The following is a 15,168-nucleotide window of genomic DNA, read 5'->3' as shown; positions in this document are numbered from 1 at the left end:
GACCGGCCCAGCCACTCGCCCCGGCTGCGCGCCGCGACGCGCTGCCGCCGCCCCTGCCGCCGCGTCCGCCCCCCGGCCCCCGGCCCCCGGCCCCCGGCCCTCCGGGGCTCGCCGAGCGAAGGTAACAGCGCCACCCGGGCGGGCGTGGACGCCGACGGGGGGAGACTGGCACCCTCCTAGGCGCCCGGGGGCTGGGGCGGGGGGCGGGGGAGGCCAGCCTGCCGAAGGCGCCCCCGGTGCCAACAAGGAAGGCCCGGCCGCCGGCCGCGGGAGCGGCGCGGGGGTCCCTCCAAGTTTGGGGGTTGTTTTGTACTGTCCCCGGCGAGCGGAGGGGCGCAGAGAGTTGGGGCGGGTGAGCGGTGAAGCGGGCTGCGGGAGGAGGGGGCGAGCAGAGGGCCGTCTACGCTCCTTCCTGCCCTGGGAAAGGAAGGGAAGGAACGGGGAGGGGGCGATGTGCCGGAATGTCGGGCCCCTTGGCGAGGCCGGCGCGGAGAGCGGGAAGTGGGGGGCGGGAGGGACCGCTGGGGAGATGGACCAGGCACCCTGCCCCCTCCCCAACCACCGCATTCCAGGCCGAGTGGCGGATGAGGTCATCCCGTCCGGTTCCCCTCGGGCCACGGCAGCCGGCTGTCCCCTTCCCCCGCGGAGCGACCCTCCCCATTCTAACCCCCTGCCTCCCAGAGGGAATGTTTTATGGCCCAAGTCTTCCGCGACTTCCAATCCCGACTGGCCTCGAGATTGTTCTGCCCTTGCCCCAACCAGGCAAGACCCGCGAAGCCTGAAGCCCATTTTTGAGACCGGGAAACTGAGGCTTAGAAAGGCGGAGGGACCAGTCCGAGGCCGCCCCAAACGCGTTGTGGGGACTGGAACCCAGGACTGGGGTGGGGACACTTGGTCCGTGGCCACCCCCCTCCTCGAATGGAGGGCTTCGGCCCTAACTTGGAGTGGTGGACCAAGAACCGTCTCTCCCCATCTTTCCTCTTACTCCCCTATGGCCCCTGGTGCTCCCTCCTAACCCCTCAGAGTCCAGCAACAGGGCCCCCTCTGAGGCTGCAGACAACTTCTGGCCTTTTCTGGCCTCGGTTTGCCCGTCTCTCCACCTGTGGCGGGGGGGGGGGGGGGCCGCTTCAAGGGATACGAGGGGCCCCAGGGAGTTAATCTTTGATTCTAGGGCCAGAACTGTCCTGACCCAGGCAGGGCCGCGCTGTCCAGAGATACCGGTGGTGTTACCCAGCTGGACACCGGCGGGGAGGGGGCTGTGTGCATGTGCCTGGCCTCCAGGGTGACAGGTGGTGCTTTGGCAGGCACGCGGGTGACTCTCAGGTGAGCGCCAGGGTGCAGCAGCCCAGCCTCGGCCCTCCCCAGTGTCGGACAGCCCCCCCTGGCTCCACCGCCCCGCGGTGCCTCCACAGCGGCCCCTGTCGGCCGGTCGGAAAGCATGGTCCCTGCCTGCCCCCTCAAGCCTTGTCCTTGCGGTCATTATCACCATTGAGTAACCTCTTCCCAAGTGCCCCAGCCTCACTATCCTCTGTAGGCTAAATATGAGGACCGCTAGGACCTGAGGCTGCTGGGTGACCACTCCTGCCCAGTTCAGGGGCACTGAATCCACACAGAGTCTCCGGCCTCCCAGCCTGCCCTTCCCGAGCTCAGCAGCTGGGCATTGCCTCCTCCAACAACTCTCCCTGGGCCCCTGGGGTCCTACCCCTCCCCTGACATTTACTTGTGATGGTGACAGAATCCCAGGGAGGCTCCGGCCACGCCACGTTTTTTTTGCTCTGTGACTTGGGGCAAGTCAATCCCCTTTCTGCGCCTCATTTTGTTCACCTGTAAAATGGGTGTCGTGAGCGTTAACAGGTCGTAATCCCGGGCTGGTGAGGGGAGGTGGGCCTTGCACCAGGACACCTGGAGCCCCTCTTCCTCCAGGGCCAGGTGGGGCACACCTGATCGCCAGCAATAATACCCTGCAGTCAACAGCTGGGGCCAAATAGCTGCCACTAAGGGGGCCCCCAGTGAGAGATGTTAGTGTTAGCATGTTGGATTTGAACCGGGGCTGCCCTGCTCCAGGACCTGCGGCTTTAATTACCTCACCTTCCACTCTTATAACTCCTCTGGGAAAGGACCAGCTTTCGATGCTGTTCTTGTTTTCCACGTGGGAAAATAGGTCCCCAGTAGCAATGCCCTGCCCTTTGCCCCACAACCTCTCTATTGGCAGGGTCTCTTTATTGCAGTGGGCAAGGTGGAGGGGTAAGGAGAGACCTTTCCGAGGTGCCCAGAGGCACCTGGTCTCACAAGTCAAAATGGCCATTCGGGGGATTCGGTGGGGGCCAGAGTCCCTTTTGCAGAGAGAAGAGTGGATACTTGGCGGTGGGGGCTGGGAGAGAGGTGTGTGTAGCCACAAGGCAGACACAGGGACCCCTCACATGACATCTCAGGGTGACCCCCCTCCCCAGTTCCTTCCCCCGCTCACAGAGTCATCCCTCATCTCTGCAGAGCTAGGAAACCTGCCATGTACCTGCCAGGACCTTGGCCAAGTCCCTTCCCTCTGAACCTTGGCTCTCCCTATAAAAATGGGCTAACCCCTCAGCTTTGCGGGGCTGTTGGAGTCCGAAGACGTCATGTACTGGTTGGCCAACGGCAGAGTGCTCCGTAACTTCAGCAAACATTCCACGAGGACTTGGTGCCGAGGACTTGGTGCGGGGGGTGCCAGGGAAAGGGATGATTCAGACACCGCCCCCCCTGGGGGAGGAGTTAGGGTTGGGGGAGGATCAGATGGTGGGAAGGGAAGAGAATGTAGTCAGAGAACAAAGCAAGCTTTGTTTTATTGCTTGCTTTGTTTTTATCTTGTTATTTAACCTATTTTGAATTTCAAATAACATTCAAAGGGCAGTATTGAGATTTTTCTGCTTGGAGGTGGCAGCGAAATTAAAAAAAAAAAAAAGGTTGAGGCACAGATCTAGGTGTTCTTGTTAAGGATTATTATCAACTTTTATCAGCTGAGGTCCCAGGCCCGTGGAGATAGGTGACTTGCTCAAGGTCACACAGTGAAGCTTTTCCCCACCCACCTACCTACCCTCACTTGGAAGGTGGCAAGGGGTGATCCTTCCGCAGGAAGGTCATCGTAGCGATCTCCTGCGATTGAACCCCTGTTGATTTGGCACTTGCCACGTGCAGAGTTCAAGCTGGGTGGAAGGAGGGAGGAAGACAGGAACATCTAGACAGCGGCCCCACCTTCACAGTGTGTTGCCAATCTGGGGAAACAAGACTGGGCTCCAGGAGCCAGTCAAAGGCTATGTGAGTCAGAGGCTCTGAGTTCAAGTCTCGACTAGCTCTCTTGATGGGACCTTGAGCAAACTTGGACCCTCTCTGGGCCACAGGAGAACCAGAGGTCAGACCATAGGCTCATAGGCATTCTCCAGACTGCACTTTCTATGATAATAGAAAGGATGGGGTCAGACCAAGAGAAACTTAGAGAAGGATGGGGCGGGGGAGGAGGCGGGGAGATCAGGAGCAGGTGGGCAAGGAATAGCTTTTGGCACCAACTGAGCTTTTTCCAAAATTTGTTCTCTGACGACAAGGCACCTACCTCAATTTGAAAAACTATAGTAAAATTCTTTCCTGCGGGCCTTCTCAGAGCCTTGAATCTGCTCAGGCATGCAGTCGGCAGCTGGGAAAAGCCACTTTTGACCACAGGATCCTTTTTCCAGGAAGCACCTTGAGGCGGAGGGTTCTGAGGAACCTCTGTGCAGGCTGTTTACACAGCAGTTCCCAAAGCCTGTGGCAGGGCACCTCCTCCCTCCTGGCCTCTCTGAGTAGAGGACAGTTGAACCCACAGAGAAGGGAGGTGATTTGCTCAACCTGGCAGCAGAGGAGAATGTAGCTTGGGGCTCAAGGGCTCTGGGTTTGCAGGGGAGGGTGGGGTGGGGGGGCGCTCTCCCTCGCCATTTTGACTCAAGCAAGTCACTTCACTTCTTTGTGCCTCAACTTCTCTAAAATAGTGCCTCCCTCAGGGCTGTCATGTGGGTTACATGAATGACAGAGGTAATTTATCGGCACTTAGTAGGTGCTTCACAGACGGTCTGGGTATAAGGACCATCCGTGCTTCTTACTGCCCCCCATGTCCAGCGTACAGCTGGATGGATTATTCTGTGCCCCTCCCAGCAGTCCCTGCTCAGAGGCAACCACGATTCCGACTTTATCACTCTTGTTTCCTTTGCCTGCTCTTAAATGTCGAGTGCCCAGAATTCTACAGCGTGTCCTCCTTGTGCGCCTGCTCAGCATTTTGTCGGTGGCCCCCATCTCTTTCGGTGGGTGTAGTCACCTGTTCTCTCTAGCTGTGATTCGGACCCAGGATCCCCCGGGCCCACCATCATTTTCTTTCTTTCTTTCAGGTCTCTACCGCTGGGCAGAGAGGAGCTGTCCACACTCGAGGCACCACTCATACCTTCCCTGTTCTTGGACAGAACACCGACAGCTGCTTCCACGGGGCCGGGAGCCAGGCCCCAGGGAGAGACCAGCCATGGGCCTTCCACAGCCTCAGCATTTGGGGGCGACACCTTAGGAGCGCAGAGGGGGCAGCCTCCATCTACCCCCTTCCACGGGGAAGGAGGGAGCTGAGAAGTGGACCCTGCGCCCAGGCCCCGGGGGGGGCATGCACCAGCCGCTGTGAAGAGCCAGAGCTGATGCCGGGCCCCCAGGGGGCTGGAGGAGCCCCTGCCATGAGCCTGGGCAAGCTCTCGCCCGTGGGCTGGGTGTCCAGCTCGCAGAGCAAAAGGCGGCTGACGGCAGACATGATCAGCCCCCCGCTAGGGGACTTCCGCCACACCATGCACGTGGGCCGTGGTGGGGATGTCTTCGGCGACACCTCCTTCCTCAGCAACCATGGCGGCAGCTCTGGGAGCACTCACCGCTCACCCCGAAGCTTTCTGGCCAAGAAGCTACAGCAGGTGCGGAGGGTAGGGGCGCCGCCGCGGCGGCTGGCCTCCCCGCCCGCACCCTCCCCTGCTCCGCCTGCAGTCTCCCCGATCATCAAGAATGCCATCTCCCTGCCCCAGCTCAACCAGGCTGCCTACGACAGCCTCGTGGTGGGCAAATTCACCTTTGACCGCAGCCCTGCCAACTCCACGGACGGCCGCTCCAGTTACGGTGAGGGCCTGGGCTCGCTGCTTATTTTTTAGGTGCTGAGGTCCAGAGGGTTCGATGGGTCAGCCTAGCCTCCAAGTGAACACTTTTCCCCACATTAGTTTGGTCTCCCCATGGAGGTCAGGCCCAAACTCCAGACCGTGGGTGGGGTGGGGGTCAAGGGGTACAAACCAGCTCACTCCCCAAAACACGCTGAGGTTGAGAGGTGAGGAGCTGGGGTTTGAGTCCTACTTGCCTCTAACTTGCCTCCCCGTGTCTGGGCCCCTGGCTGAGCCAGCCCGTTCCCCCCCCCCCCCCCCCCCCCCCCCTATCCCCGTCCCCTTCAACCAAAGCAGCCCCTTGACGACAGAATGACAGAGTGGAGAGACTGGGAGTCTGGGCTCTGGATTAAAATCCTGCTTCTACCTGATTTCCAGCAAGCCGACTGCCCTCTGTCAGGTCAAGTCCCAGCCTGTATAATGGGTGCATTAGGGTCATTGCTGAGACTCAGAGATGTGATACGTGTATCAGGCATGGCCCAGAGTCACACATAGTAGGTGCTCAGGACATAGGAGCTGTTGCTGTGTTGTTGTTATTTGAACAGAAGTTCCTGTGACTTGACCAGTTTGGAAAAAACACTCCCAGGGACGGAAACCAGAGGTCCCTCCTGCTGTGGTGGGGAGTGGCGGGTGCCTCGGTGGTTCCGCTGTGCCCCTCACCTGGGAAACCCGGGCCCCTGCTGCCACCTGGTGGCCATTCCCTGCCCTGTGGCTTTGCCTCGCTGCCCGGGGCCGCCTCCCGTGCTCGGCTCCGGGAGGGCTGCTCAGAGCTCCCCTGGGGGCTGGTCCACAGTAAGCACTCCCGGGCCTCGGGCATGGCAGTCCTGGAGCCAGAGGGTGGAAGAGGTGCTTTGCAGGGCATCTGCCTGTCCTTTGAGTCTGATTTCTGTGCAGTCAGACCCTGGCTGCTGGTTCCATCCCACGCGCTGTGCGTTTGCCTGCAACCCTTGGCCCCTGTCATGGAAGGGGACTAGCGACCATAACCATCAGTTGGGACTGAGAGACAGGAGGTTTGAGCTCCAGGCTTGGCTCCACCTTCAGACTCTGTGACCCCGGGGCAAGCCTTTCCCCTTGTCCCAAATTGAGTCTTACTTTCTTCATCTGCAAAATGGGAATGAGGACTGTGTCCATTTTCCACTTCTAGGCTTGATAGGAAGATCCTGTGAGGGACTCCAGGGTTCACTATATTGGAAAGAGGGGAGAAACTGAGGCCAGATGCGAGAGTGACGTGCTAGAGGTCACAGAGCAAGCTGACTTTCCTCTCCCCAATTCCTGGTTAGGGACCCCAGCTATGACCCTGCTCCCCATTTTTCTTCCAGGCGTGGACTCTGGGTTCTGCACTATCTCCCGCCTGCCTCGCCAGGAAAAGCCTCGTGACCGAGACCATGGTAGTACCTTCCCCTCTGAGTCCGGCCTTCGCCGCTCTGACTCCCTTCTGTCCTTCCGCCTGGACCTCGACCTTGGGCCATCGCTCCTCAGTGAGCTGCTGGGGGTCATGAGCCTTTCAGAAGCCTCTGCCGCTGAAACCCCAGCCCTTGCCACAAGCCCCCCAGCCCCTGCCTCAAGACCCCCGGCCCTTGCCACAAGCCCCCCAGCCCATGCTGCAAGCCCCCTGGCCCCTGCTGCAAGCCCCCCGGCCCCTGCCTCAAGCCCCCAACCCCGTGGATACTGCCCCAATGGGGTAACCGCTGGGTTGGGCCCAGTGGCTGAGGTGAGGGCCAGCCCAGTGGAAGAGTATCCCCGTGCACCTGCTGACGTGGCCCCTGGCAGGCACCGGGGAGCAGGCTGGGGGGACGACCAGGGCAGCCGCCGCTACACTGGGATAGATGCCTGGAGCCAGGAGCTGGGGGGGGTGCTGCCCCAGGCTCGGGCTTCTTGGGAGAGCCTGGATGAAGAGTGGGGTGCACCCCAGGCAGGCAGCAGGGCCCCTGTGCCCAGCACAGTGCAAGCAAACACCTTCGAGTTTGCTGATGCTGAGGAGGACGATGAAGTCAAAGTGTGAGTGGCCGGCCATGGGCTCAGGACCCTGCCGGGGCTCAGGGCACCGCCCAGGAACAGCCCAGGTACAGAGCCAGCGCCTGATAACTAGGTCCTGCCCATGATCGATGGGAGAACGCAGTTGCCCCCCAGCCCCTCCACACCTCTGCAGGACAGACATGGGAGGGAGGCCAGAGGAGACCAGGCTTGTTCTCGGTCCTGCTGGGCTGCCTTGCCCAGCCCCCCTGCCACTCTGGACCCACGGCCATTCCTTAGGCCCACCCCCAACCCTGTGCCACCCCCACTGGTTGGAGGGCCCAGCCTCACAGTGCAGCTTTTGTGCTGGAAAAACTGTCCTTGCTGGGGGGGGGGGGTGCGGGGTGCATACCACACAGGGCCTTTGTCTCCTCTCCCAAAGGGACCGCCTGCCCCAGCCCTCCTAGAGCTACCCCCAGCAGGGTCTCTGCTGCATCCCTGAGAGCCCCAGCCCTTGCTAAGGCTGCTTCCCCAACGTTCGTTCCAACCCTAACCCCTGACTTATCCCAGAAGTCTCAGAAAAAAGTCAGGTGTGACCTCACAGGGGAGGAATCCCACCTTCCTGTGCACCCCAGACCTGCTTCTGGGTCCTGATTAAAAAAGGCTTTTTGATAAAAGGTGTCCTGCAAGATGCTTGGGGACCTGGGAGAACAGGGTCAACTCCACCTGCTTAAACAGCCTCCCATCATGTTCGGAAAACCAAAGAATCGTGCCCCCCCCCCAACCCACACCCCCAGGGCCCCCAGTGAGGGGAGGGGCCGAGGCAGGGGGTAATGAGTAACCAGGCTGGAATGAATGTTCCAGCGATAAAGAGGCCCAGGTGGGAGCCTTATCTACAGTTCCTGGAACAGCCCCTGGCCCAGGTGCCTGCAACCAGTGCCTGCCCCGTAATCCCACAGGGCAGCCACGGGTGCTTGGACGTGTTTGGGAGCACATCCCAACCCCCACCTCGAAGCCCTGTGATCTCGTGCCTCAGTTTCCTTCTCTGTATCATGAGGATGCTGGGGGCATGACAATGTATGGAAAACACCGGCCACAGAAAGACTGGATAAAGGCGGGTTCTTTTTGTTTGTTCTTCGCTTTAGTGGAGGAGAGTAGGGTCCCAGGGGCAGGAACTGCTGGGCGGCTGCTGGTCCTGTGTGACTGGGTAGAGAGGCTCTGGAGAGGGCATCTGTACCCGGGGTCTTCACTCTGGTGAGGTGCTATCCACTTAGTCAATCTTGAAGGAGGAGACATTCAAGCCGCCCTGCACACTCAGGTAACTCAGATGGCTGTGGCCCAGCCTGTTGGGAAAGGTCAGCTGGTGCCCATCTGGCAGCTTCACTTCAAATCCGTCATTCCCAAAGGTCACGGTGATCTGTGGTGGGAGGGAAGGTGTCAGGGAGGCAGGAGGCCCCGGAAGTGGGCCAGGGCAGCTCGCGGAGGCTCAAACAGTGCCAACACGTGTCTCGGCCAGGGGGTCCTACCCTCGGGGCTCTCCCGTGGACATGCTCCTCAGGCGCCTTTCCCCTTTGACCTCACCTTGACCTCTGACCCTGGGCTGAAGCACATGTGACCTTCCCGCTGCTCCTGCCCCCAGTTGCCATCCCGTGTGTTGCAGATGATGGCGGAATCACGGAAGCGTGGGTTGAAATGCAGGTTCAGCTTCTCTGACCCCTGGCCCAGATTAATCACAAATCTGCAGGGAAAGGGGTAGCAAGTCAGGATTGGGGGCCAGCCCTGAGTAAAAGTACTTGGGTTGACCCCAAGCTGAAAGAATCATGAAAGAAAGGTGTCAATTGAGGCTTGTGCCTTAAAACAAGGGAGGTGACAACCTGGTCAGACCTAGCACGGGAGTACCACGTTCCATTTGGCACCTGGACTAAGGCTCTCGACAGGAGGGTCACTGAGAGTGACAGTCTCAGGAATCGGGGTACCTGTCCTGGGGGAGAGAATTGCTGTCCTTCGATATTTGGAGGCCTATTGAGTTTGGCCATAAACAGTTAAGCTAAGGTGGTGAGCTCCCTGTCATTACAGGTATTCCATCAGGGGTTGTGTGACTTCTTGACAGGATCACTACAGCCTGGGTTAGACCGTCAAGGCCCCTGAGAGTAGGACACTCCGAGTCATGAATAGAGTGCCTTCAGTGGGAGGTCTCAGACCAGAGGGATCACAAATGTCTGTAAACTTGAACCCAAGTAAGAGAAAGGGGTGACTCTGCTCTTGGCTCCTACTCCCTACATCAGCCCGCCCTCGCCAACCCAAGATTCATGGAGATCAGCCCCAAGAAATTCTATACCTGATCAGCACACAGGTAGAGCCGCGGCAGGTTCTAACAGAGAGGAAGCAAGTGAGACCCCTTGGCGCCCCCTGGTGGCTGTCTCTGGGGTAATGTGTATGAAAGGCTGGCCTCTGCCCATTCAGCCGGGTTAAGAGAGTGATGGTGGGGGGGCGTGGGCTTTCAGTAGAGACCCCTGACCCACAGGGGGCTGGGCAGAGCTCCAGGGGCTTCTCCACCTGCCCCCTCAATGTCTTTGGGGGCCACGGAGCTGAGCATATAGCATGAGCTGTGAAATTCTGAGGGTCCCAAACACCCTCAGCCATGAAGGCAGGCCCCTCACAGGAGGGGAGCCAGCAGGGGCGTGGGAGGGTGTGGGAACGAGCAAGGATGTAAAAAAGGCCCGTTTGGACTGGGGTCGCTCTCCTCTGTATCCATCTCACAGGGCCGCCCTGCCTGCCTCCGCCTTCCAGGCCTGTTCCAGGCCTGTGGACAGCTCCCCTGCCCCCTTCTGTCCTGCCCCACCCCCCACCCCCCGCCTCTCCCCTTGCTCACCCATCAGCATCACTGGCAATCTTGCCCTTGATCTTCAGGGTGGTCCCCAACTTCATGTCCATGTTCGTCATCTCAAATTTTCCCTGTGCCAACCGAGAAGCATTCCATAAAAAGCCCATCACACGCCTGCCCAGAGCCCTTCTGCTGGTGGGTCCCACTCACACGCCACAGGTCGCACTCCCCCTCTGCACACTCGAGGGCACTGAGCTGGGAAAGGTTCCCCCATCATTAATATAAGAGATTTGGACTGGGTGGTCTCTGGTGAAGGAGGAAAGAGCGGGCAGGGATGGGATGAGTAGAGAAGCAGAAAGCAGGTTGGGAAGGTCTCTGGGCCACAGAGCTCCCCTGAGAGGGGAGGGAGGGGACAGCATCATCCCCGCCACACTTGACCCCACCCGTGGCATTCACATCCTGCATCCTATCCGTACCAGCTTGAACGGTGTCTCCCAAAAAGTTACGGCCACCTGACACCCGTGGACATGACCTATCTGGAGATAGGGTCTTTGCAGATGTAATCAAGATTTGTTTAGGGTAGACCTTAAATCCAATACCCCTGGCATCCTTATAAGCAAAGGGAAAAGTGGACCCAGAGACACACACACACAGGTGAAGGCTCTGTGAGGACAGAGGCAGAGAGGGGAGAGGTGCAACCACAACCAAGGACCGCCACGAACTGCAACCACCGGAAGCTGGAAGAGACAAGAAAGGATCCTCCCCTGGAGCCTTCAGAGGAAGCGTGGCCCTGCCAACCCCTTGATTTCAGACTTCTAGCCTCTAAAACTCTGAGAGAATAAATGTGTTACAGCGGCCACGGGGAACTAAGACACCTTCTGACCCTCAGATGCCCTCTGTGATCCAGTTGCCCAAATGCGGGAGACAGAGGCTCAGAGAGGGGCAGTGACTTGTCTGAAGCCACACAGCTATGACGGAGAATCAGGGACAGCAAAGAGGATCCACTCAAACTCCTGCGTTTTACAGATTGTGACCTTGGGCAACCTCCTCCCCGAGCCTCAGTTTCTTCGTCTTTATAAAGCTCAGTAGAGGGGCGCTTGGGTGGCTCAGTCAGTTAAGCGTCTGCCTTCAGCTCAGGTCATGATCCCCGGGTCCCGAGTTTGAGCCCCAGCTCAGCAGGGAGTTTGTTTCTCCCACTGCCCCTCCCCCTTCCCTTGCGCATGCTCTCTCTTTCAAATAAATAAAATCTTTTTTAAAAAGCCCAGTAGGGCGCCTGGGTGGCTCAGTTGGTTAAGCAACTGCCTTCGGCTCAGGTCATGATCCTGGAGTCCCGAGATCGAGTCCCACATCGGGCTCCTTGCTCAGCAGGGAGTCTGCTTCTCCCTCTGACCTTCCCCCTTCTTGTGCTCTCTCTCTCTCATTCTCTCTCTCAAATAAATAAATAAAATCTTAAAAAAAAAACAAACCAGTAGGTGTTGGCAATTATTATTATTCCTAATATTATTATTATTACGGACGAGCAACTGAGTCTAGAGAGGGGAAGAGGTAGGTTCAGGCTCCCGCAGCAGGGTGGTGATAGAGAGAGCAGAGAACATCCATGCTAGAGGACGGTGGAAGCCGTCTGTCCCCCTCGGTCACTATACAGATAGGGAAACCGAAGCCCAGGGAGGGCCGGTGACGCTTTTCTCCAGCCCCCCCTCCCCACCAAGTCGCCCCACTCAGGCAAAGATGTGGGGAATGGAGGAGGTGAGCCGTGGGGAAGCCGGCTTCCTCACCGACATGGTGGCAGCTCCTGGCCGCAGCTCTTGGTGGCTCCTGGAGGCCTGGGCTCCGGATCGCGCCTCACAGCCCAGTTTATATTCTAGAATATTATACATTAACTCCCTCAAGGCCATAAATGGGGACTTTGGTCCCCTCTGCCCCAGTGTCTCTCCACCGGCATCTCCTAGTACCCAGAACAAATGGGTGGGAGGCTCCTCACCCGGGCGCACCCAGCCCAGCCCAGAGCATCCTCCCGACCTCCCTGCACCCAGCCTCCAGCCTCTGGCCCCCCTGCACCCAGCCTCCCAACCCCTCCCAGCCCGGCCCCAGCTGGGTGTCGGAACCAGCACAAACGCCACATGAGCTTGGCAAGCCACCTGTGGTCCTGAGCCCCGCTGCCTCATCCTCAAGCACAGAGACTTGCTCTGCAAAAAAACCTCGAAGCTTCTCATTTTCTCTGATATCAAGATTCATTCCGAGAGCTCTTTGTTTTGTTTTCTCCCCTCACCCCATGATTTTTCTGATTGTACGTGTTTTTTGTTTGTTTTTTTTTTAAGATTTTATTTACTTGGGCACCTGGGTGGCTCAGATGGTTAAGTGTCTGCCTTCGGCTCAGGTCATGATCCCAGGGTCCTGGGATCGAGTCCCACATCGGGCTCCCTGCTCCTTGGGAGCCTGCTTCTCCCTCTGCCTCTCTCTCTGTCTCTCATGAATAAATAAAAATAAAAATCTTTAAAAAAAAAAAAGATTTTATTTACTTATTTATTTATTTGAGAGAGTGAGCACTTGAGAGGGGGGGAGGGTCAGAGGGAGGAGCAGACTCCCCGCCGAGCAGGGAGCCCGATGCGGGACTCGATTCCGGGACTCCAGGATCATGACTTGAGCTGAGGGCAGTCGCTTAGCCAACTGAGCCACCCAGGCGCCTGTATGTGTTAAGTTTTAAAAGCAATACATGGTGGATTCAAGGAAAACATCTAGAAGTGCCTATAACAAACTGTTAAAATCAGAGAAGGGAGGGAAAGGGCTGAGGTGGGGGCAGTACTGGGGATTTAAATGCTTTGATCTTCCGGGACTTACATCACTGGCTCACGCAGGCAGTTCAAGATACAAAGTATGAAAAAAGTCAGAAATAAAGCAAGCGCTCCGAGCCCTCCCACCAGAAGGAAACCTGCTTACTCTACCAGCTCATTTCCCTCCTCACGGTTTTCTGTGGATTCATATCACAGACAGCCCTCTGTGCGGTTGCCTATCCTGCTTCATTCAGTAAACATTAAAGCCCACAAATCTATATTTCACAACGATAGCTCAATGGCAGTGAACTATTCCGCCTTTCAAGAACTAAATTTATTGGATCAATTTCCTTCGGCTGAACACTTACGTTAATTCTAAATATTTGCTATTAAAAGTACTGCTGCAGGGCGCCCGGGTGGCTCAGTCGTTAAGCGTCTGCCTTCGGCTCAGGTCATGGCCCCAGGGTCCTGGGACTGAGTCCCACATCGGGCTCCCTGCTCCGCGGGAAGCCTGCTTCTCCCTCTCCCACTCCCCCTGCTTGTGTTCCTGCTCTCGCTGTCTCTCTCTCTGTCAAATAAATAAATAAAATCTTAAAAAAAAAAAAAAAGTACTGCTGCATTCAATCTATTTGCATATAAAGTTTGACTGCGTCCTGACAACGTATTTAGGGTGGATTCCCGGAAGCGGGATTTTTCCAGAGCCCTAGTGTGGCATGGTTTCCATCAGAGCTGGTAGTGGCCACTCTGGAAGGGGGTGCGGGGAGGCCAGCCCTGCGGAGAACCCTCCAGTGCCAGGAGCTGACGGTTGGCTTGCTGCCCGGTGCTCACAGAGGACACAGCCTCCAGGCCCCTGCCCACCCCCAAGAGGACGGTGATTTCCTCATTTTAAGCCACAAGGAAATCAATCCGTTCTTGGCCTCCCTCCCAGGGCCGTGGTAAAGCCCAAGCAAGATAAGGAGGTTTCAAATGCTTTATGCACGGAAAAGCCCCTAATCAACAGAAACTGCACCTCATAAAGGTGGTATTTTTCTGATTATAGCAGTAACTCTAGCTCACTGTAGAAGGTTTTGATAAGCGCACAAAGTAGAATTTACAAGTTCACTTGCTTTAGAAAAATCTTTAAAGATGGGAGCACATGTCCATGAATGGGACGCTTTTCTGTGTGTGTGTGTTACCTCAATGAAAGGTTTTTTAAAAGAAAGAAAGAAGGAAAGGAAGGGGGGGAAAGGAAGGGAGGGAGGGAAGAAAGAAAGAAAAAAAAATCAAAATCACCAAAGAAAAGAAAAAAAAAATCAAAATCTCCAGCCTTGTTCTCTTAGTAACACCTGCCTTCTGGGGCGCCTGGGTGGCTCAGTTGGTTAAGCATCTGCCTTTGGCTCAGGTCATGATCTCAGGGTCCTGGGATCGAGCCCCACCTCAGGTTCTCTGCTCTGTAGGGAGTCTGCTTCTCCTCTCTCTGTGCTCTCTCTCTTCACTCTCATAAATAAATTAATTAAAATAAAACAAAGCCTGCCTCCTAAAGGGTACTCTACACTTTACAAAGCACTTTATCCAGCCCTCATCACAGTAAACTCAACAAATTTTCAAGATGACCTTTATTGGAGCACCTGGGTGGCTCAGTTGGTTAAGCGTCTCCCTTCAGCTCAGGTCATGATCCCAGGGTCCTGGGATCGAGCCCCGCATTGGGCTCCCTGCTCAGCGGGAAGCCTGCTTCTCCCTCTCCCGCTCCCCCTGCTTGTGTTCCCTCTCTCGCTGTGTCTCTCTCTGTCAAATAAATAAATAAAATCTTTAAAAAAAATGACCTTTATTATGATCCCATTTTTCAGATGGGGAAGGAAGGGTCCCATGCAAGGAGTAAGTAGCAGAGCTTGCCTTGTCTACAAACCCATGGCTCGCTGCCCTCACTTAGCAAAGGGAAGAGTTGCCCTCCAGAAGGATGTCCTTTGTGTGACACACAGCCTTGGTCATGATGTCCAGTGATCCCTACCTCCTGGTATTCACACCCTCGTATATTGACTCCCCTTGAGTGTGGCTGGACCCAGAGACTTTCATCTAACCAAGAGAATACTAGAATAGGGCAAAAGTGACCGGGTGTCACTTCCAAAATTAGGTACTGAAAAGACTGATTACAAAAAGAGATGTTAGAAAAGACTGTCCCCTCTCCCTCTCCCTCCATCCCTCCCTCCGTCCCTCTCCCTCTCTCTGCCCTAACTCTGGGGGAAGTAAACAAGCCACTTATGAATAGTCCTACAGACGAGGCCCACGTGCCAAGGAACCGATGTCTCCAGCCAACAGCCGGTAAAGACCTGAGGCTCACCGACAGCCAGATGAGTGAACCTGGCAGTGGACACCCCCCCCCCCCCGCGCCCCCGACTTAAGCCGTGGGATGGCTGAGGTTACCAACACCTTGTGAGAAACCCAGCAAAGTCCTGTCTGGATTCCT

General features: G+C 56.9%; 2 protein-coding genes across 3 annotated transcripts; one reads left to right on the top strand and one right to left on the bottom strand.

The window, feature by feature from the left end:
* The first annotated feature begins 27 nt into the window (after nt 1–27).
* Nucleotides 28–8,206, top strand: CDC42EP1 (CDC42 effector protein 1). Its single transcript, XM_021687642.2, has 3 exons — nt 28–121; nt 4,389–5,142; nt 6,497–8,206. The coding sequence occupies exons 2-3, from the start codon at nt 4,680–4,682 to the stop codon at nt 7,177–7,179; spliced, it is 1,146 nt and encodes a 381-aa protein (XP_021543317.1). The 5' UTR covers nt 28–121; nt 4,389–4,679; the 3' UTR covers nt 7,180–8,206.
* LGALS2 (galectin 2) lies at nt 7,919–11,796 on the bottom strand. 2 transcript variants are annotated; one of them, XM_021687644.2, is made up of 4 exons: nt 11,730–11,796; nt 10,003–10,085; nt 8,712–8,868; nt 7,919–8,547 (listed from the first exon to the last, which is right to left on the bottom strand). In XM_021687644.2, the coding sequence occupies exons 1-4, from the start codon at nt 11,733–11,735 to the stop codon at nt 8,401–8,403; spliced, it is 393 nt and encodes a 130-aa protein (XP_021543319.1). In that variant the 5' UTR covers nt 11,736–11,796; the 3' UTR covers nt 7,919–8,400. The 2 variants fall into 2 exon arrangements, with proteins under 2 accessions (XP_021543319.1, XP_021543318.1); XM_021687643.2 differs by lacking the exon at nt 11,730–11,796 and having other exon boundaries at nt 8,401–8,547; nt 10,003–10,363.
* Between the last annotated feature and the right edge of the window lie 3,372 nt (nt 11,797–15,168).

The sequence above is a fragment of the Neomonachus schauinslandi genome, chromosome 5, assembly GCF_002201575.2.
Source record: "Neomonachus schauinslandi chromosome 5, ASM220157v2, whole genome shotgun sequence".
NCBI lineage: Eukaryota > Metazoa > Chordata > Mammalia > Carnivora > Phocidae > Neomonachus > Neomonachus schauinslandi.
Note: the sequence above shows the minus strand (reverse complement) of the source record. Positions and strands in the feature narration are given on the sequence as shown.

Bases quoted from the DNA above. Each gene is read 5' to 3' on its own strand.
- LGALS2 (XM_021687643.2), bottom strand. From the start codon at position 10,121: ATGGGCTTTTTATGGAATGCTTCTCGGTTGGCACAGGGAAAATTTGAG. The intron at 8,869-10,002 runs GTGAGCAAGGGG...CTTTCCCTGCAG, and splicing joins ATTGCCAGTGATGCTGATGG to ATTTGTGATTAATCTGGGCC. The intron at 8,548-8,711 runs GTGAGGTCAAAG...CTCCCACCACAG, and splicing joins GCCCAGGGTCAGAGGTCAAG to ATCACCGTGACCTTTGGGAA.
- CDC42EP1 (XM_021687642.2), top strand. From the start codon at position 4,680: ATGCCGGGCCCCCAGGGGGCTGGAGGAGCCCCTGCCATGAGCCTGGGC. The intron at 5,143-6,496 runs GTGAGGGCCTGG...TTTTTCTTCCAG, and splicing joins GGACGGCCGCTCCAGTTACG to GCGTGGACTCTGGGTTCTGC.